Source organism: Trachemys scripta, chromosome 18, assembly GCF_013100865.1.
Source record: "Trachemys scripta elegans isolate TJP31775 chromosome 18, CAS_Tse_1.0, whole genome shotgun sequence".
Classification (NCBI taxonomy): Eukaryota; Metazoa; Chordata; order Testudines; family Emydidae; genus Trachemys; species Trachemys scripta.
In genome coordinates this window covers 374,937-396,350 of record NC_048315.1, presented here as the reverse complement: position 1 = coordinate 396,350, position 21,414 = coordinate 374,937, and the positions used below count along the sequence as shown (strand labels likewise).

The following is a 21,414-nucleotide window of genomic DNA, read 5'->3' as shown; positions in this document are numbered from 1 at the left end:
CAAAATAAACCATTACTATGTGGGACAATTTTCTGTGTAGCTGACGTAACAAAGCCCTGTACTTTAGAAGGCTGGTACCTTCATAAATAAAAAGTCTGCATGCTTATTTTTTTTTTTTTAAATTTAACATCATAAACTTGGCTTCTATAGAAGATATTCTAAATCATAACTTTATTTCACTGGGCCTGGCTGCACGATGGGGTCATGGTTTTGACATAAACAGGTGGACTTTAAGAATAGTTACTGAAAGCCAGCTCCATGCCCCAGCTTGCAGACTTTTTAGCACAACAACACTTTCTTACTTTAGGGAGAAGACTGGGATTGGGTTCAAAACTAGAATAATCTGAGGGATGTGTAAGTATCTACTCTTTTAAATGGGATCCTGCCCTTCTACCATTTGTGACTGTGTGATATAGAAGGTTGCTGTTGTCAAGATGATTCCTGAACTAATGGCTGAGTGTTGGTTTAAAGTGTTGTGTGCTGGAGGGTGAGGATAGCTCATGCAGACTAATCTGCAGCAGTATCTCTTGAGTTTGTAGGAACTCAAGTCTCTCCTGCCAAGTCGAAGAATCCATCTGGGCTTTAGAGTGGCCAGAACTTTGTTTGCCTCACCCCATGCTCTGACTTTGCTCTGGTACTGCTCTTCCCCAAGTTCTTGTGTAAAAGGATTTCTTAGCACTGCTTTGATCCCAGTTTTAAGTGCCAAAATCTCCACATGCACACATTCGTTGTGTTTACTTGAAGCTTTTGTAAGTCTGTATCACTACTTTGGAAGCCTAATGTGGTTAGGTAAATTAGTATACGTTGTGTGTGGTTCTTGTAGTCTTTATTAAGATGTTTAAAAAAGTGAACGGTACAGAGTTTAAGCGTAGAAGTTTCTGGTTATCAGGGAATAATGTACAGATTATCAAGGGGTGTGAAGTCTGGATGGTGTAAGGAATACATAATCTACAATATCGCCGATTGGGGGTAAAAGATTAACGGGTCAAAGTACAGACATTGAGATATGAGAGTATGATGATCATATAATGGCTATGTTCAGGTGTGGAGTGTAATGAGTGGATACGATGATGAGGATGGATTGACCCTCATTTGGTGAGATTTAATGTTCAGTGAGTTTGTTTCAATGGGAAAAAGTCTCTTGGTCCCTTTCTCGTAGTCGATGCACAATGTCGCTCTGGCTCACGCCTCCTGGTACTGTTGGTGGCTGGTGATGTGTTCGGTGTAGATGTCCCTGGACCATCGGATGGTGTCTGAGACCATGAGGCACCAAATGAGCCGTGTGTAGTGGTGACTGATCCCGCAGGTCCGCAGCACGCGCTCATTGCAGGGATCCCAGGCGCCCAGGGCTCCAACAATCAGGGCGGCCATCTGCACCTCGTAGCCCTTCGCTCTCAGGGTGTCGGCCAGGGGAGCATACTTTTCCAGCTTACGAGCGCGGGCTTCACAAAAGGCCGGGGTTAGTACATACAAGTTTTGAGCACACAGGAGGCTGGTTTTATGTTAAGTTTCTTCTAGGTAACTTCCGACTACGACTATGGTAGGTAATAGATTTCCCCACCAGGCTGAAATAAGATGACCCTATTGTAGCTGCAGGGAGAGGAAAGCATGATTTCTTTTGGAAGAAAGGTGTGGCCTGTTACCATACACCTTATTTATTTTTTTCCAAACTAGACTTTAGATATTTACCAGTTCATTTTAATGTAGCAGCTGGGTGGTGACTGTGTGAGAGGAATGCAATAATTTGAAGTTTGCTTCATAGTTTGAAGGTGTCACTGCTGTTGCAAGCCCTTTGAAAGGTCCAGAGGCTTGGCCTACATTACAGGGTTAGGTCAAATTTATCCGCTTTAGGTCGATTTAAAAATGAATGCATCCATATAACCAACCCCGTTCCGTTGACCTAAAGGGCTCTTAAAATCGACTTCTGTACTCCCTGGTGAGGGGAGTAGCGCTAAAATAGACTTTGCTGGATCGAATGTGGGGTAGCGTGGATGCAAATCTACAGTATGGGCCTTCGAGAGCTATCCCAGAGTGCTCCATTGTGACTGCTCTGGACAGCACTTTGAACTCCGATACACTAGCCAGGTGCACAGGAAAAGCCCCAGGAACTTCTGAATTTCATTTCCTGTTTGGTCAGCGTGGTGAACTCAGCAGCACAGGTGACCATGCAGTCCCCCCCAGAATCGTAGAGCGTAGAATGTTTCTACACTCCCCCTATCATCTCTGTCCCTGAAGTTATCGCAGATTAGAAGGCAAAAAAAAAGTACTTGCGATGACATGAGTTCCGAGCTCATGCAGTCCTCCCGCACTGGTAAAGCACAGTTTAATGCATGGAGGCATTCAGTGGCAGAGGCCAGGAAAGAATTAAGTGAGCGCAAAGAGTGGAGGCAGGACATGATGCTGAGGCTAATGGGGGAGCAAACGGACATGATCAAGAGTCTGTTATAGCTGCTGGAAAGGCAACAAGAGCCCAGACCCCCCCTGCGTATTGCCTATCCTCCTCCCCACGTTCCATAGCCTCCTCACCCAGATGCCCAAGAATGGGGGGGGCGGGGGGAGGGCTCTGGGCACCCAGCCACTCCACTACAGACGATGGGCTAAGCAACAGAAAGCTGTCATTCAAACAGTTTGCTTATTGTAGCCACACTAAAACTCAATGTGGCCTTGTCCTTCCCTACTCCCCCACCCCACCTGGGCTACCTTGTCAATTATCTTTCTTTGTTAATTAAAAAAAAATGCATAGTTTCAAAACACTAGTTACTTTATTTTGAAGGGGGGAGGGTGGTTGGCTTACAGGAATTAAAATCAACAAAGGGGGCGGGTTTGCATCAAGGAGAAAAACACACAACTGTCACACCGAAGCCTGGTCAGTCATGAAACTGGTTTTCAAAGCTTCTCTGATGCACAGCGCGCCCTGCTGTGCTCTTCTAACCGCCCTGGTGTCTGGCTGAACATAATCAGCGGCCAGGCGATTTGCCTCAACCTCCCACCTCGCCATAAACATCTCCCCCTTACTCTCACAGATATTGTGGAGCACACTGCAAGTAGTAATAACGATGGGAATATTGATTTCACTGAGGTCTAACAGAGTCAGTAAGCGAGCTTTTAACTGTCCAAAGGCACATTCTATCACCATTAGACACTTGCTCAGCCTATAGTTGAACTGCTCCTTACTACTGAGCAAGGGGTAGGCTGGGGTAGGTGCGACCGTGCGGTGTTGCCGACGGGGAGAGCAGCTTGAGGCAGAAGCCTCCAGCTGGCATGATATTCCAGGCAGGACTGAATCTCCATTAGACGAAACTTAAAAGAAGAGAATGAACTGGAGTCATTTCCATTTTTGTCCAGGTGCCCCCGACCAACCTAACCGAGGTCAGCTAGGAGCACCCACGGGACGATGACGATGGCTAACAGTCGTATTGTACCATCTGCAAGGCAAGGCACGGGGATGCTGCTGTGTAGCAATGCAGTACTGCATCTGCCAGCAGCACCCAGGAGACATATGGTGACGTTGAGCTGAGCGGGCTCCATGCTTGCCGTGGTATGTCGTCTGCACGGGCAACCCAGGAAAAAAGGTGAGAAATGATTTTTTGCCATTGCTTTCACAGAGGGAGGCCTCACAACATGTACCCAGAACCACCCGCGACAATGTTTTTGCCCCATCAGGCATTGGGAGCTCAACCCAGAATTCCAATGGGCGGCGGAGACTGCGGGAACTGTGGGATAACTATGTAACGATGCTGGTTCTGGTGGGACCCAACTGAGAGTGCCAATTCAGGAGAAATTGCTTAAAGCAGGGCAGTTACAGTCCAAGGCTGGGGTTTTTCCACCTCTAAGGCAAACCAAACCAGCCAGACAAAGAGGACTTTGGTCTCACCCCACTGGCTAATCACAAGTCACACAAGCAATTCCCTTAGACACTCCAGTTTCCCAGTATCACCACCAGTGCCACTCGTTATGGGGACAAATGGTTATGAAAACCAATACCCCAGTAAAAGAAAAAAAGAATCAAGCCCCAGACTCAGGTCAATATACAAATCAGATCTTACCCACAAATCACGCTGTTGCCAATCCTTTAGAATCTAAAATCTAAAGGTTTATTCATAAAAGGAAAAAGATAGAGATGAGAGTTAGAATTGGTTAAATGGAATCAATTACATACAGTAATGGCAAAGTTCTTGGTTCAGGCTTGTAGCAGTGATAGAATAAACTGCAGGTTTAACTCAAGTCTCTCGAGTACATCCCCAGCTGGGATGGGTCCTCATTCCTTTGTTCAGAGCTTCAGTTTGTAGCAAAGTCCCTCCAGAGGTAAGAAGCAGGATTGAAGACAAGTTGGAGATGAGGCATCAGCCTTTTATAGTCTTTTTCAGATGTAAGAATACCTCTTTGTTCTTACTGTGGAAAATTACAGCAAAATGGAGTCTGAAATCACATGGGCAAGTTCCTGCATACTTTGGTGAGTTACAAGGCCTTTCTGCCTTCTCTCAATGGGTCAATTGTATAGCTGATGGTCCTTAATGGGCCATCAAGCAGGCTAGGCAGAGCTAACACCAACTCGTCTGGGATGTTTCCCAGAAGCACAGCATAAGTTTGAAATACAGACAGTATAGAGCCAATATTCATAACTTCAACTACAAAACCGATACACACATATAGACAGCATAATCATAACCAGCAAACCATTACCTTGTCTTAGGCACCTCATTTGACCCCCTTTATACAAGATTTGGTGCCACTACAGGACTTTGGTTGCAACCATGTTCTATATGGTCCCAGTTCAAATCAATAACGTGACAAGCTACCACAGTGCAACGCTCCAAAAGTTGACGCTAGCCTAGGTACTGTGGACGCACACCACCAACTTAATGCGCTTAGAGGGGACACACACAATCGACTGTATCAAATTCATTTTAAAAAAATCGACTTCTATTAAATAGACCTAATTTTGTAGTGTAGACATACCCATAGAAAAGGAAATAAAAGATGGCCATCTTAGATTTTAGTTGAGAACACTGATCAATCAAAAAGGTATGGTTTTTTTTTTAATGAGTCAGTATAATCCATTATCTTGGACTAGGCCTTTACCAATAAAGTTGGCTGTTTATAGCAGGAGTAAACTGAAAACCATCTCATTAATCCAAGAACTGTATAAGTGACAATAGGAAAACACACACAAGCATCTAGCAAAGCTACTCCTAAATAGATCAGCATCTTTAACAGTATCAACACAAAAATAACTGTCTGTTCAGGGTGAGCTAAGTGTCTGCAAACAATCACAGGGAACGAGTGTCAAAAGTTACCAGATATATGGTACTTAAAATACAGAAACCACTGTAATGAGATTTTAGATAAGTTAAGTACTGGAAAATAGGGAATGGCAGTGGCAGCTTTTCAAAGAGGAATCAGAGGAGTGATTAAATGGCCTGTATAAAAGACGGTTATTGGCACTTGGGGCTTTGTCCAAACTACAACTTTTAAGAGCTTGTAACACATTACTGATGTGGCTGGCTCTAAAGGCATATCTTCTCTGATTAAAAAATGATGTGTTTAACTAATGCACATTAGCTGTCCTGTTGTAAAAACATAGATGAGGTACTTTACTTTTGAGGTAAACTACAGGAGGTGGAGGTGGTGGGGATAATATAGAGATAACAACCCCCCTAGCTACCTCATGGTAAACATACAAGTGCCTTGTTTCCACTTACTGTTTTTTAGTGAGATAACTAGCTTGCTATTTGTTATTTGTTGTAATAAAACCCCCACAACGTTTGATTGCTTCTTCACTGCTAAAAAAAAAAAAAGTGTGGTTTTATTATCTATAACTAACATGCATGAGCTATCCTAAGGTAAAACACAGTGAAGACAAGGTATGTATTTTTACAGTGAAGTACCTAGATGAGGTCTACACTATACCCTCACTAGAGGTTGTTGTGACTTAGTTCACCTGGTGGTAAAACTAAAGTGTCTAGTCTTGTCTAGTCTTCACCTCTGGACAGCACAGTCACTTTGGGAGAAAGATCCACACTCCCAGAATGTGCTGATGCAAACACAAAAGTTATGAATGTATAAACATGGTTCAGCTGCAGCTGAGAGGCAGAAAAGTCACAGCATGTGTGATGCTGGCAGCCCAGGTGCCAGCTCATGCCAAGGTTCCCATGCTTCAGTGGAATACTGACAAACACATGGCTGGCTCATGTTTGGCTCACCTGTATTGTTAAAACAGGTATTAGAATTATAAGAACGTGTTTTAGACTTTATTGAATGCATGTGAGTTGCTGCATGCATTAATCTCACTTATAATGTCTGTATTCCACATTGTAAGGCAGTGGTCCCAAACCAGTTGATCGCAATCTCTGGCAGCAGCGCGGTATGGCTGCCGCTAAAGCTACCCCAGCCCCACAGTGCTCCCGGAAGCAGCCACTGCAGCCCCAGGGGTCTCCCTCTGTGTGCTGCTCCTGCCTGCAAGCACCGCCCCTGCAGCTTCCATTGGCCAGGAGAGCTGTGGGGGCAGTGCTTGCGGAAAGGGGCAGCGTGCGAAACCATGTGCTCCCTCCCCACCCCACCCCACCTCAGGAGTCGCAGGGGCACGTTGGCCCCTTTTGGGAGCAGTGTTGGGCCGGGGTAGCCAGGGAGCCTGCCTTAGCCTCGCTGCACCCACCGCCAACCGGGAGCCACTAGAGGTAAGTGCTGCTCGGCGGGAGGCCACACCCCAACCCCCATCCCTGAACCCCCTCCTGGAGCCAGCACCCCATAACCCACCCTGAGCCCCCTCCCAGAGCCAGTACCCCAAACCTTCATTGCACCCCAACCTCCATCCCCCTTCCGGAGCCAGCACCCCAAACCCCCTCTTGCACCCCAACACTCTGCCCCAGCCTGGAGCCCCCTCCTGCACCCAAACTTCCTCCCAGAGCCTGCACCCCTCACACACCCCAACCCCCTGCCCCAGGCTCAGCCCAGAGCCCACTCTCAGACTGCAAACCCCTTGGCCCCAGCCCAGAGCCTGCACCTCCTCCTGAACCCCAACCTCTGCCCCAGCCCCATGAAAGTGAGTGAGGGTGGGAGAGAGTGAGCGACAGAGAGAGCGAGCGACAGAGAGAGTGGGGCAGGGCCTCAGGGAAGAGGCGGGTTAGATCCTGAGTTGCCCTTAGAATCAAAAAGCGATCTTGGGTGTAAAAAGGTTGGAGACCACTGTTGTAAGGTAATATTTGAGCATTAGCATTATAAGCCTCTGTAACTATGGCTTTGGCTACACTTGCAGCTGTACAGCGCTGTGAGGTAAACCTGTCTCCGTGCAGCTGAGTAGGGAAAAGTGCTGCAGTCTGTCCACACTGACAGCTGACAGCGCAGTGGTGTGGCCACACTTGTAACATTTGCAGCTGTGTTGGGAGTGGTGCATTATGGGCAGCTATCCCAGCATTCATGTGGCTGCAATCTGCTTTTCAAAACGGGGGTGGTTTGTGACAGGGAGTGTGGGGGGAGAAAGAGTGCTTTTTGGAGCATGTCAGCTCTCTATTTTGCAAGTTCCGAATTCCTGCTCATTCATTCACTCACTCAAAGCAAGCTGCAATCTGTTTGCTTTTCTCTGTGGTACCAGCTTTGAAACCAGCACTTCCACATTCCTGCAGCCGGTCACAACAATGGAGAGGATTGGCCACTTGACAAGGTGATTAGTACAGCGCTGCAAGCGTTTACACTCACACCCCTGAGTCGTAGCCACTCCGCTGCAGCTGTTATTCCTCTCAGGGAGGTGGGGTACCTGCAGCGGTGTAAGTCCCCTGCCAGTGTGGACGGGGAGTGAGTTACAGCGCTGTAACTTGCAAGTGTAGCCAAGTCACCAAAGCTATGAGTCACCAAAGAAGGAGAGAGACATTAACAAGCGTGAAGCGTTGATCTGCAATCAAAGGTGTTACATCCTGCCTAATGTGAAAGGTCCATCAGCATCAGATGGACTATTGAGGAACAATAAGGAAGACAAAAGACTTTGTTGCTGTGCTCCTCCCCTCCACAAAGATGAGTCATGCAAGTGGATTCTTCCCAGCAGATGAGTTTGTACCTAAGGCCTTGGCTACACTTGCGAACTACAGCGCCGTAAAGCCTCCCCCAGCGCTGTAACTCACTCCCCGTCCACACTGGCAGGGCACTTGCAGCACTGTCTCTCTCTAGGTACAGCGCTGCAGGTACTCCACCTCCCCGAGAAGCATAAGAGATACAGCGGAGTGGCTACGACTCTCCCCTGTGAGTGTGTACCAGGAATCAACCTGCAGCGCTGTACTGATCACCTTGTCAAGTGGCCAATCCTCTCCATTGTTGTGACCGGCTGCAGGAATGTGGAAGTGCTGGTTTCAAAGCTTGTACCACAGAGAAAAAGCAAACGGTTTGCTGTTTGCTTTGAGTGAGTGAATGAATGAGCAGGGGGCCGGGAGTTCAGAACTTGCAAAAACAGAGTGCTGACATGCTCCAAAAAGCACTCTCTCTCCCCCCACACTCCCTGTCACGCTCCACCCCCCTCCCCCCCGTTTTGAAAAGCACGTTGCAGCCACATGAATGTTGGGATAGCTTCCCAGAATGCACCGCTCCCAACACAGCTGTAAATGTTGCAAGTGTGGCCACACCACTGCGCTGTAAGCTGTCAGTGTGGACAGACTGCAGGGCTTTCCCTACTCAGCTGTACGAAGACAGGTTTACCTCACAGCGCTGTACAGCTGTAAGTGTAGCCAAGGCCTCAGAGCACATGGGAGCAGGAGAATAAAAACCCCATTGCGAAGGAATTGTATCTATATGCTTCTTGCACTCTGAGGGGCAAGGTTTCTAGGTAAAACAAGGAATCCCCAGCTGCTTAGCTTGGGTTAGCCCTAAAGGACATATAGAGTTTGCATATTATAGAAGCTTCTAGTTAGCTGAAAATTAAGATTGTAACTCATTTGGGTATATATGTTTACCTGGTTTAATTCTCATTTCCTTTTCCCAGCAATAAATCTGTATATAGTTTATTGTAGGATTGGTTACAAGTATTATCTTTGGTATGAGAGCTAAGGTGCAATTGACCTGGGGTAAGTGACTAGTCCTTTGGACTGGGAATAATCAGAATATTATCGTGATTCATGGCATAGGGACCATCTACCACCTGGGAGGCGAGACAGATTGGAGTACTCCAGGGGACTGTCTGTGACTTCATGTTAAGGCTCTTATAGTGCCTGAGTTTACACCTGATAATTGAGGAGTGAAATCTAAATATAGCACTCACATAAAATTTGGATTTGTGTCCTGATTCTTAACAATCTGCCCTGAGATTAGGAATTGCGCTCTTGATTCACTGTAGGCAGCTTGACAGCACAGAGACATCTCAAACAGTATTTGTTGTGCTGAGAAAGATTCATAGATTCTAGGACTGGAAGGGACCTCGAGAGGTCATCAAGTCCAGTCCCCTGCCCGCATGGCAGGACCATATACTGTCTAGACCATCCTGATAGACATTTATCTAACCTACTCTTAAATATCTCCAGAGATGGAGATTCCACAACCTCCCTAGGCAATTTATTCCAGTGTTTAACCACCCTGACAGTTAGGAACTTTTTCCTAATGTCCAACCTAGACCTCCTTTGCTGCAGTTTAAACCCATTGCTTCTTGTTCTATCCTTAGAGGCTAAGGTGAACAAGTTTTCTCCCTCCTCCTTATGACACCCTTTTAAATACCTGAAAACTGCTATCATGTCCCCTCTCAGTCTTCTCTTTTCCAAACTAAACAAACCCAATTCTTTCAGCCTTCCTTCATAGGTCATGTTCTCAAGACCTTTAATCATTCTTGTTGCTCTTCTCTGGACCCTTTTCAATTTCTCCACATCTTTTTTAAAATGCGGCGCCCAGAACTGGACACAATACTCCAGCTGAGGCCTAACCAGAGCAGAGTAGAGCGGAAGAATGACTTCTCGTGTCTTGCTCACAACACACCTGTTAATACATCCCAGAATCATGTTTGCTTTTTTTGCAACAGCATCACACTGTTGACTCATATTTAGCTTGTGGTCCACTATAACCCCTAGATCCCTTTCTGCCATACTCCTTCCTAGACAGTCTCTTCCCATTCTGTATGTGTGAAACTGATTTTTTCTTCCTAAGTGGAGCACTTTGCATTTGTCTTTGTTAAACTTCATCCTGTTTAACTCAGACCATTTCTCCAATTTGTCCAGATCATTTTGAATTATGACCCTGTCCTCCAAAGATAAGTCTCCTAAATTGGTTACAAAATATAGTTCTTTTTGTAGACTGGGCCAGGCAGCTCTTTTAAAACTCCTGAATGCAACTTACATGTTAGACATTTTTAAAATAGCCAGTACTTTAGTAGTTGCTGTTTAACATCCTTCAGAGGTACTAGAGAAATGGAAAGTGTGTTATCACCATATGATGAGACTATATCATGTTTCTCCTTCAAATACAGAACAAATATTTATTGAAAACTTCTGCCTTTTCTGCATTATTATTGATAATTCTACATTCCCAGCTAGTAATGGACCCCAATAACATTGTCAGGATTCTTTTTGTTTCCAATATATTTAAAACAACCCTCCTTATTGTCCTTAACTGCTGGTCATAGATTTGTTTTCTTGCATCCTTTTGCTTCCTTTATCAATTTCCTACAATTCCTAACATCTGATTTATATTAATTTCTATCAGCTTCGCCTTTTTTCCATTTGTTGTATGTAATCCGCTTTCAAATCCTCAATTCAATTCAGTTTTTTTAAACAGTATGGCCTTCTTGGGCATCTAGTAAGGTGTTCTTAAATGATTCCCAATTATCTTTCATATTTTTCTGATTGAATTCTTCCTCTCAGAAGTTATATGGATAAACACTATCCAGAGTTATAATACTTAATGCTAATAAATTTTGGAAACTATATTTAACCTCATGTTTCAGATATTAGGAGACAAGGTGTATGGGGGGGGAGATTATTCTGAGAGGGTTTTTTTGCCCCTTCCTCTGAACAGCTAGTACCGGCTGCTGCTGAAGACAGGATACTGTAATAGATGAACTATTGGTCTGATCCAATATGGCAGTTCTTGTTTTCCCACAAAGATTTATCTTATTGTGAGGAAGCAAATGGGTACCGACAGACTACAAAGTTCTATTTGTATATACATTATTATGATTTATACTCCGGATTTTTATGCCAAGTTGCCGTAGTTAGCTCCTGCATTATGAATAATGCTCAGGATACTTTGTACTCTAAACAGTGTTGCAAAGACACTCTACTGCATTACTTCCATTAAACTGAAGATTTTCACAAACACAGAAAGTATTCCTGATAAAAGGATTTTTATGGACTTGCAGTGAGAGAAGGCTGAGTTCAAAGAACTGTGCATGAGTGGGGCTAGATCCACAAAGCGGATTTAGGCTTAGCGTTGCAATACTTAGATGTAGGTGCCCTGCTACACCCAATGGAACTCACAGCCCTGAGTTAGGCACCCAGGCTCCCCATGTAATGCAGAGGGAAAGTTAAAGACACCCAAGACTGGGATTCACAGAAGCCAGCAAGCTGAGCAGGCAGCTGTTTAAGATAATCAATAGGAAATGCTTCAAAAGGACTTAAGTGCGTAAGTCTGGGACAGAGAGAGATATCCATCTCTGCTCAGGATTCATAGCTGTGAATCCTCTTGTGGAGTTCCACGTCTAAGCCAAGTTACCCCCTTCTTGCAAACAAAAAACAAACAAAAATTAAAGTGTGCGAGAGAGACAAGGGAAGTGGTGCTTGCCCCCTTGCATTCAATAAAGCACGCCTAAAGGTGGAAGACCCAAGTTCAAATCCTTACCCTTTATGATTTGGAACAGGACATGAACCCAGGTTTCCCAACTCCCATGAGTGCCTTAACTACAGGCACATAGGGCATTTTATAGTGAGACTCGTTCCTGTTGAAGTGGTTTCATTTTGTATAAACATTTAGAGAGTCATGGGGCCAGAGTGAGTAAGAATGACTCTACAGCCAAGTGGTTAGTAGATTCAGATGGGAGACCCAGATTCCAGTCTCTGTGCCAAATCAGGCAAAGTAAAGATCTGAACCTGTGTCTCTCACATGAATACTAACCACTAGGCCAGTGGTTTTCAATTTTTTTTTCTGGGGACCCAGTTGAAGAAAATTGTTGCTGCCCGTGACTCAACAGAGCTGGGGATGAGGGGTTTGGGGTGTGGGAGCGGCTCAGGGCTGGGGCAGAGGGTTGGGGTGCAGGGGGTCAGGGCTACAGGCTGGGGCCAGGAATAAGGGGTTCAGGGTGTAGGAGGGGGCTCTGGGCTGGGTCAGTGGGTTGGGGTGCAGGAGGGGGTCAGGGCTCTGGGCTGGGGGGTGCAGGCTCTACGGTGGGGCCAGAGATGAGGGGTTTGGTGTGCAGGAAGGGGTTCTGGGTTTTGGGGGGCTCAGGGCTGGGGTAGGGGTGCAAGAGGGGGTCAGGGCTCTGGGCTAGGGGTGCAGGTTCTGGGGTGGGGTAGGGGGTTGGGGCGCGGACTTACCTCCGGCAGATCTGGTCAGCGGCACAGCTGGGGTTCAGAGGTAGGTTTCCTGCCTATCCTAGCACCGCAGACCGCACTGCACCCCAGAAGTGGCCAGCAGGTCCGGCTCCTAGGCAGAGGCGCACGACTCTTGCCCAGCGGCACCGCCCCCTCCAGTTCCCATTGGCCAGAAACCGGCCAATGGGAGTGCGGAGCCAGTGCTCAGGGTGGGGGCAGCACGCAGAGCCCCATGGCCTCCCTGCCTAGAAGCCGTAACCAGTGCTGGCTGCTTCCGGGGAGCAGCACAGTGTGAAAACAGGTAGGCACTAGCCTGTCTTAGCTGGGCAGCACCACCGACGGGACTTTTTAACGTCCTGGTCAGCAATGCTGACCAGAGTGACCCAATGCCTTACTTTGAAAAACGCTGCACTAGACTACTGGGTATAAAGGGAGCACTACCACCACTTCCTCTGTATTTTGTGCAAGTTAGCTATGCTCTGACCTCACCTACCACATTGAACCCTAGGCACTGAGGGGACTTTTCTGGTGAAAACTTAGGCACCTATAGGGTTGGGCAAGACGAGTGGATGGTTTGTAGGAGCAAATTTTTGGCCTCAGGTGCCTAAAGTGGCAGTTAGGCACCTAACTCCCTTTGTGGATCTGGCAGTTGGTACGTGGTTGCTTAACGTGGAGTTTTCACAGTGACTATTACAGTGTTGACAACTCTTAGGATATTTGCAGGTTTTCTTAACTCACCAGCTATTGGAAATGTGAGTATCTCAGCATTAATTTAAATAAAAAAAGTTTCTAGCCTTCTTGGTTGTGGAGACAGGCTGGAAAAACATGACCCCAAGTCAGGAGCGCCGCCAGCTTTTCTGCCGCCCCCCACAGAGGCGGCAGAAGGTCCCGCTGGCGAAATACCGCCGCAGTTGCCGTCCCCCAAATTGTAGTGCCCTAGGCGGCCACCTAATGGGTTGCGCTGGCCCTGCCCCAAGTGTAACTTAAAAGCTCAAAACCCAGAAGGCAAATAATACCCAGAGTTTGACTTACCCTCCCCCCAAGTGTGAAGATTTCTTGGGCCTGTTTTTGGTTGAACGCTTGGGGTTATTGATACTGCAGCTAACAGGATACTAAAAGATTACATACAGAAGCAAGTTACTCTTTCCAAAGTTATCCTAATTGCTGTTTTTACACTACTTAATGACCAGGGAGGCAGGAAGCAGGCTGTGCGCCAGCTGAGCTGGGTGGGACAGGCAGGAGAGGGAAGGGCCATGCTTGTCAATAGGGCTGCCCCCTCGGAGGGGCAGAAAACTGGGCTACCCAGGCTACTAGGGAGTGCCTGGGCACATGTCCCAGCACAGCCAGCTCGCCCCAGGGAAGTTGGGCGGGGCCAGCCCTGGCGCTGAGGGGAACAGCCGGTCCCTGGTTAAGCTAGAGTTGATCCTGACCTCAGACTCCGGCTTCCCTCTCTGTCGGTAGCCGCTGAGCGACGCCAGGCCATGAGCACGTGGCCTTGGCCAAGGGCCTGTCAGGGCAAAGCGACACCCTGGGGTGCGGCTAGCGCTCGAGCTTCGACTCCCGCGCTCAGAGCCAGGCGGCCCTCGACTGTGAGCCGTCTTTCCCGCCTACCTAGGCGCTGCCCTGCGCACATGCGCGTTAGACACTACGCGCGACTGGCCCTTTAAGGTGGGCTGCGAGTGGGCGGGGCACTGCGGAGGATCGCGCCTCCACGCGATGATGAGGGCAGCACGTTTGCGTGCCGCCGTGACGCAGTGGTTGCCGCAGAAACGCTCCGCTCCCCCCGCGCGGTGCGGTTCGCAGTGGAGCTGCCGGGAGGCGCCTGTCACCTTCAGCGCGGGCCGGAGCGGGCGGGAGACGCTGCGGCGGCGGGGCCGCCATGGTGCTAATCAAGGAGTAGTGAGTGCGGGCCGCGGAGCCGGGCGCGGCGCGGGCTGGAGGGAGGCCGGGAGGAAGGGGAGTTTCTGCCCGCGGAGCCGGCGTCAGCCCCCCGCCCGTGAAGCCTGCGGGGCCGCGTCAGGTCCTGCCCCCATGTCCGCGAGTCCAGGTGCCGGTTAGTGGTGGGGCCGGGGCCGGGGCAGGGGTCGGCCAGCGCGGCTAGCGTGGGGCAGGGGGAGGGGCGCTGTGCTCTGCGACCCCGGCTTGGTGCGTCCCTCCTGGCTGGCCCGGCAGCGCCTCGGGGTCCCTGCCGCGGCCAGGGCCCGGGCCAGGGCTCTCTGCCGGCGCTCGCTGACTCGCGGGTCGCTCCGGCAGCCCAGGCGGGAGGCTCCGTTGCTTTCCCGTTGCCTTGGCCTTCCCTCGCCCGCTGGGGCAGCGGTGGCCTCAGAGCAGGGCCCTGAGGATGGAGGCGAAACGGGCCTCTGAGGGGGAAATGCCTGTGGACGCTGCTCCGCGCTTTGCTGCGCTCATGACACCGGCAGGGAAGCTTCAGGGAGCCCCAGTGATGTCATACACCTTCAGACGTGTCCGCGCGTGTGTGTGTGTGTGTGTGTGTGTGAAAGAGAGAGAGAGAGACTCTGGGGCCAGTTCACTATCACCGCACGAGTGCGGCAGCTCTCGGGAGCGGGGTAAGGTGAAGGTCACTAAATCAGTACAGATTTTGTTTTCTTGCTGTATGGATATTTGAGTCTATAACACTCTAGGTCCCTTTGAGATGTATGCTGTAGAGCTGAGAGAAGTTTAAATTCATGAGACTGTTGAAGACAATAGACAGGTTCTATAGCTGTAATATAAGCAGCAGAATGAGCGATCCAGCATTGGCCTGTTGAGAGAGCCCCTCTCCCTACAGGTTTCGGAGTGGTAGCCGTGTTAGTCTGTATTAGCAAAAACAACGAGGAGTCCTTGTGGCACCTTAGTCTGCAAGGTGTCACAAGGACTCCTCTCCCTACAGTGACTCTGATTTGACCATTTCTCGGTCATCAGGAGAGCTTCTACGGTTCCAATACTTTTTGGATTAACTCTGGAAACTTTGAATTGTTTTTTTTCCCCCTTGGTCTTGAATATGTCAAGCTAATTGTTTCTAGTATGTTTCTCCTGATGGTGCAAGTTTTCCCTCAATGGTAACCTCTGTGCACCATCTTTAGCTTTTCTTAATTAGAGATGGTTGAATGTTCCTGAACTGAGTTGTGATTTCCCACAGTACAGATGACTGTCATTGCTATTTGGGTAGCTCTATTAAACAGTGAACTCTGTTCTGTCCAAGACACAAAGGAAGCCTTATGGTCAGGCCAGTGTACCATCTTGTCCTCTATCCCATCTCTGACAGTAGTTGCAACCAGACGCTTCAGCGGAAGTGTAAGAAAAAGAATCCATGTACTGGACTCAAATAATAAACTGCTTATAGGGACAGTTTCTTTTTTACCTACTATCAAAGGTTGGCTTATACCAGAAGTATGAGGGTTTACAAGCCTTCTCTTTTCAATCTTGTAAATGTAGATATTCTCATTAGCCCAGATCCTCAGAAGTCAATGGGAGTTAGGTGCTTAAATATCTTTGAGGATCTGGGCCATTATCCATGTAAATAACTAATCTGTTTTAGAATCCTGCTACGGTCTTGGCTTCTTTCTTGTGGTAATGAATTCAGTAGACTACTTATAATTTGCTGTCTTTTTTTTTAAATCCTGCTTTTCAGTTTAATTGAATGGCCCTTCTTTTTGTATCATTAGAGGGGGAGATGGAGCACCCAGTTACCTTCTTCAGTCCATTAATTGTTTTGCATACCCCAATCATACCTGTTCTTATTTGTTTGCTCTATAAACCAAACAAACAATCTTTTCAATCTCTCATCATGTGGAACTTTCCCTGGCCCCTCTAGCTTTTGTTACCCATCGGTACCACCTGTTTTTGTGACATCCTTTTTGAGATAGGGTGACTGGGACCAAACATAGCATTTTTCAGTCCCAATCCTTATACATCCTAAAATTTTGAGTACTCTTTTGACTGCTGCTACATGTTGATGATCCACTGTAATGCTCGTATCTCTTCCCTGAGTAATTACAAGTAACTTAGAAGCTAGTAATGTGACTGAATTGTTCAAATTTTTCCTTTCAATATACATTACTTCGCATTTTCAACACTATATTCAATCTGTCACTGTCCTGCCTATTCAGTTATCTTTAAATTCCTTTCATGGTCTTTGCAGTCGTTTTTAGACTTTACTAAGCTTAATTCATGCCACTGCAAATTTTTGCCTCCTCACCACTTCCCCCCCATATCTGGATAATAAATATATGTGTAACACTTGTCTTGTTAAGGAATGTCGGGATACTCTGGTGTCAGCTCTTTGCAATGTTTAAAACTGACCACTTATGCTACTTTGTTTTTTATCACTTAGCCAGTTTCTAATTTATCATAGTACTTTACCTCATGCCTCTTGCTAATTTCCTTAATAGATCTCATAAGGGGCTTTATCCAAGTTTTTGGAAGGCCGGATAATCAGTTTTTCTTTAGACACTATTTTGTTGACATGCTCACAGAATTTTAGTTGGTTTGAAAGACAAGTTTTCCTCTTACAGAAGCAGCACTGGCTTATCCCTATTTATGTGCATCTATATGTTTCATAATTCTGCTTAATTATTTCAGTCAATTTACCTTGTACTGAAGTAAAGCTCATCTGTTTGATCATCCCACCATTATCCCAGTAGGTATTTTAAAGATAAGTACAACATTTGGTTCCCTCCACTCCTCTGATGTAATAACTGATTTTAAAGAGAATGCACTGCTAATAAAAATATTCAGTCATTTAATTCTTAACATTTTCCTGACTTCTTGGGTGTGTACCATCTGGGTCTAGTGCCTTGTGCTTTAATTGATCATTTTGTTTCTGTAGTTTTTTTTTTTTTTTTTTGATACCTCAGTCTTTGACAGCACTTCTCTATTACCTGAAAAGAGTAGTTTGGAACAGATAGCTCCTCAGCATCCTTTGTGGTGAGGAGTAATGCCAGGAAATCACTTTACTTCTCTACAATGTCGTCTTCTCCTTAATTGTTCCCTTTTCTCCCTGACAAAACAGCAGATCCATAGACTCTCACAAGCTTTCTGCTATAGCTATAAAATAATTTCTTGTTGGTCTTTCTTATGTCTTTGGCTATTAGCTCTTAAAATTTCCTCGTACCACTTCAAATTTCCTTTCTACTTTTACCTGCCATAGTGTGGTTGGTTTCACTGAGGTTGGATTTCTGTTTATTAAAGAATACACATTTGGCTTGAAAAACCTCTTGAACCTTGCTATTCAATCATGGCATGGTGGGTTTTTTCGTTCATGATTCCTTTTTTAGAAGGGGGGGAATGTATGCTCTTTGACTGTTATGGTTGATCAATCTAAGAATTTTAGCTTAGTTTGTTTTGACCTTTTGGATCTTTTTGACTACTATCATCACTTTTTAGAAACCCCTTTTGAGTTTTGTCACTGTGCTAATTTTTGGTACAATGCCTCCCCCAAGGATGTTACACTTAATAGTGACCACAGTATATAATTACTTAGTGACCAAACTGTGGTTACAACTTGAATTAACTCCTGCATGCAACTTAAGACTTAGTCAAGGATAGTCTGTTATGTTCCAAGAAGCAAACTTTTAAAGTAATAAGAAATTGCTTCTTTATATGGGTAGCTGGAATCATACACTATTCCTACTTTATTGGATTTAGTCGCCTCTTTGGTGTCCTTCAACATTGTGCACTCAATATGCTTTTCCTGATCCGGAGGCTGGTGGTATTACCTTGCTAGTATATTTATGACTTTTGATTTTTATACATTACGTTTTTTACTGTACAGGTCTTCTCCACTCAGATTACTGGATTCTTTGGAATATTTTAGGTATAAAGCTATTCTTCCACCTTTGACCTATTCTGGCTTCCTGTATAGTTTATACTCAGGTATTATTGTCCCAGGTCATAATTAAGGGTGGTGGGGTTTTTTTTGTGTGGTCATCTCATCATATTTCAGTAATGCTTATTATGTCACGCTCCTATTCCATTACCAGGCAATTCTAGTTCATCTATCTTTGTTTTGAAGTTTCTTTCATTGCTATATAGATATCTGTAGTTTCTATTTTTGACCATATCCCTATTTGTATTTAACTCCTTAATTTGGTGCTCTATTATATTCTTGAAAATACTTCTGTGACCCTAACCGGTCCGTGCTTCTGGTCAGCTGTCATTTCTGTTTTATTCTTTACTGAATGCAGAGTTACCTTTATATTAGTCACTACCCAAAAGCTCTTACAATCTGAATAGAAAGAGCACTCAGGCTAGCGAGAGAGTGCATTGGGAGACCCAGAGGATGGTCTGAATTTAGAGCACAGCCCTTTCTCTTTAAGCACCTAATGTGTAGGTGACTGTGCTTTTACTGAAGCGAGCTGGTATTGGTGGGCATCCTGGAAGGAGGAATTAGAATAAAGAGTGGGTGGGCAAGGGAGGGAATTCCAGGTGTAGTCAGCAGTTCTGTGGAAATTGTGACCACAGCAGAAAACGTCAGACCCCCTTCAGATTTCCCTTGATTACTGGTCTCTTTATGCTTTTTGCAGGTTATTCTATTCTTTGCTCTAGATCCCTTAAGTGTTATTCCCACCAACCTGAACACCGTTGGGGAGCTGGCAAATGTTGAGTTGAATATTTATTAGTATAGAGGGAACAAAAGAACTAATAAGGAGGCTGTGAAATCTAGTGGATAGAGCACTGGACTGGGGCTCAAAAACCTGGGTTCTAGTCTTAACTGTGCCACCAGACTGCTGGGTGACCTTGGGCAAGTCTCTTTAATCTCACCTTGCCTCAGTTTTCCCATCTGTAAAATGAGGATGAAGACACTGGCTGACCTTGTTTTGTAAAGCTCTTTGAGATCTACTGATGAAAAGTGTTATATAAGAGCTTATTCTGATTATTTTATTTGTTTGTTATTGTGATACTTGCTTATGACCCATGAAGAGAGGGATTATTGGGGAGGAATTAGGAAGCCAGCTCTCTCAGTGAGGCTTGTTCACTTATTACGCTTTTATTACCATATTTACCAGATCTTACAACCCAATTAGAGTTGAGCCTGATCAGTTTTTCCATAGAAGACCGCCAAGGAAACCAGAGGGTACAACAGGAAGTGGTGTTTGTGATCATAATGGTCACTCTTCCTTCAGCATTGAAACAATGCTCTAGCAGTGGCACATGGTTTGCTGTACCGGAGTAGCTGTCTACTGGATGAGACGAAACCAGGATCCTTGCTGCTTTATTAGAAAGTCTGTGAAATGTCTTGCAAAGATAAGGGGCTGGAATGTATTTAGTTAATTACACTCTCTCTCTAAATACCTCTTCCCAATATAGTCTGCTATATCTAGGACCTTTATTTACTTCTTGGCAAACTATTGTCTAGTGTTTAACTGTACACTGTTAAACAGCTTCTGGAATTCAGTGGTGGGTGAAGTGATATGTGTGATTTATAAAGTTCTCTGAGAAGATAGCCCTTATGTTTATACAAAGATCGCTATTAGGCTATTTCACTTACATTTATGGATTTGGTATTAGGCCATTTTTTGAGTTACCTAACCAATGGAAGGCAGCAAGCACTGGGAAAGACACTGTGTTAGGTTAGAAGGAAACTGGTATATCACGCAGATAAACCCAAGCTAGCAAAGTTCTGGAGGCAGCCAGGAACAAGTGTTGCTATGCCTGCAGTGTGAAACATTTGTGTGTTCTAAGTGGTGCAAGTTACAAGGGCTGCAGTTCATTTCCTGTTTTGTGTTCTCTTGCAGTCGTGTCATTCTGCCTGTGTCTGTGGAGGAGGTAAGTCCTTTTCCTGCCGCTTCCTTTTCAGGACTTTGTTTTGTTTAAACAAATGTTTAAGCTTATGATTGACCAGCCGACAGAAGTCAGGAAATGCAAGAAAGACATGCATCCACCTTCAGGATTATCATGAAACTGTATGATCCAATGATTAAGATTGAGGACTGGGAGTCAGATTTGTGTATCCAGCTCTTCTGCTGACTCAGTTTGTGATTTTAGGCAAATCATTTAACTTATCTGTATCTGGGTTTTCCCATCTTCTCTAAAATGAGGCTAATGATATTGTCCCTCCTCCTGTAAAGTGCTTTTAGATCCATGAATTACAACTCCTAGAGAAGTTAATGATAAACTTGGATTTGCCAGATTGTTCCAAAGCACAACTTTCTTCTTTGTTTAATATAATCATTTTTCTTTTAAGGTGAGGAAACTTTAATAAATCTCTGAGGTTCCTTTTAATCTGGGTTTGTCTACAGTACAAAATGTAATTGTGTTTAAAACATTTTACCTAATAATGTTAAACATTCAGTGCAGGTGAGGACTGTTGTGTTTAAAATTGTCAGTTTGTTATGGTCAATCCTGTTGTCTACCATATGGTTAACCATGACCAACTATTGTGATTTTTAAACCTCACAGTACAAGAAATATTCAGTCAAGTTAGTTTAATTTGATTGAAAACACACTCAACATCTTTGTAGACAGTGTAACACATTTCAGATTAAGGGCATGTCTACATGGGAAAAGTTTTCCAGTTAAAGCTACGTAAGCTCATGGGTGAATTTAAACTAATAGGGGGGTTATACTGGTATAACTCCCTGGGCTGACATTTTTATTCTGGAATAACAGTAGCTTGCTTGCTTGCTTGTTTAGCTTATGTCACTTTGGAAGGGGTTTAAGGTAACCCAAAAAAAAGTTTGGTTAAGTTAGTCTGAAATAATAGTGTATATCGGTTTAAATTCACACCATAGTTTATACCAGTATAACTTTCCTGTGTAGACAAGCCCTTAATCTTCCACCTAGGGCAAATCTACATTACAAAATTAAGTTGACCTAAGTTACATCGATATACAGCCGCCACAGTAATTGAAATGGTTTTACACATCCACACTATGCTCTTTGTGTCGGCCGCGTGTCGGCAGCATGCATCCTCACCAGGAGC

At 45.5% G+C, this 21,414-nt stretch overlaps 1 protein-coding gene across 6 annotated transcripts in view; it reads left to right on the top strand.

Moving 5' to 3' along the window:
* Positions 1–14,209: 14,209 nt before the first annotated feature.
* The window catches only part of PITPNA (phosphatidylinositol transfer protein alpha), a 45,179-nt gene continuing 37,974 nt past the window's right edge, over positions 14,210–21,414 (top strand). For 2 of the 6 annotated variants that reach the window (XR_004643363.1, XM_034752205.1), the window contains exon 1: positions 14,210–14,390. Coding sequence is in view for 3 of the 6 variants with exons in the window: in XM_034752205.1 (XP_034608096.1) it covers positions 14,211–14,390 (180 nt within the window). In the remaining 3 variants the exon portion in view is untranslated. Of the gene's footprint in view, positions 14,391–14,526; positions 14,545–18,264; positions 18,307–19,627; positions 19,715–20,227; positions 20,259–21,414 lie in introns of those variants that run through there. The other 4 variants (XM_034752208.1, XM_034752207.1, XM_034752209.1 and 1 more) reach the window with 4 other exon arrangements.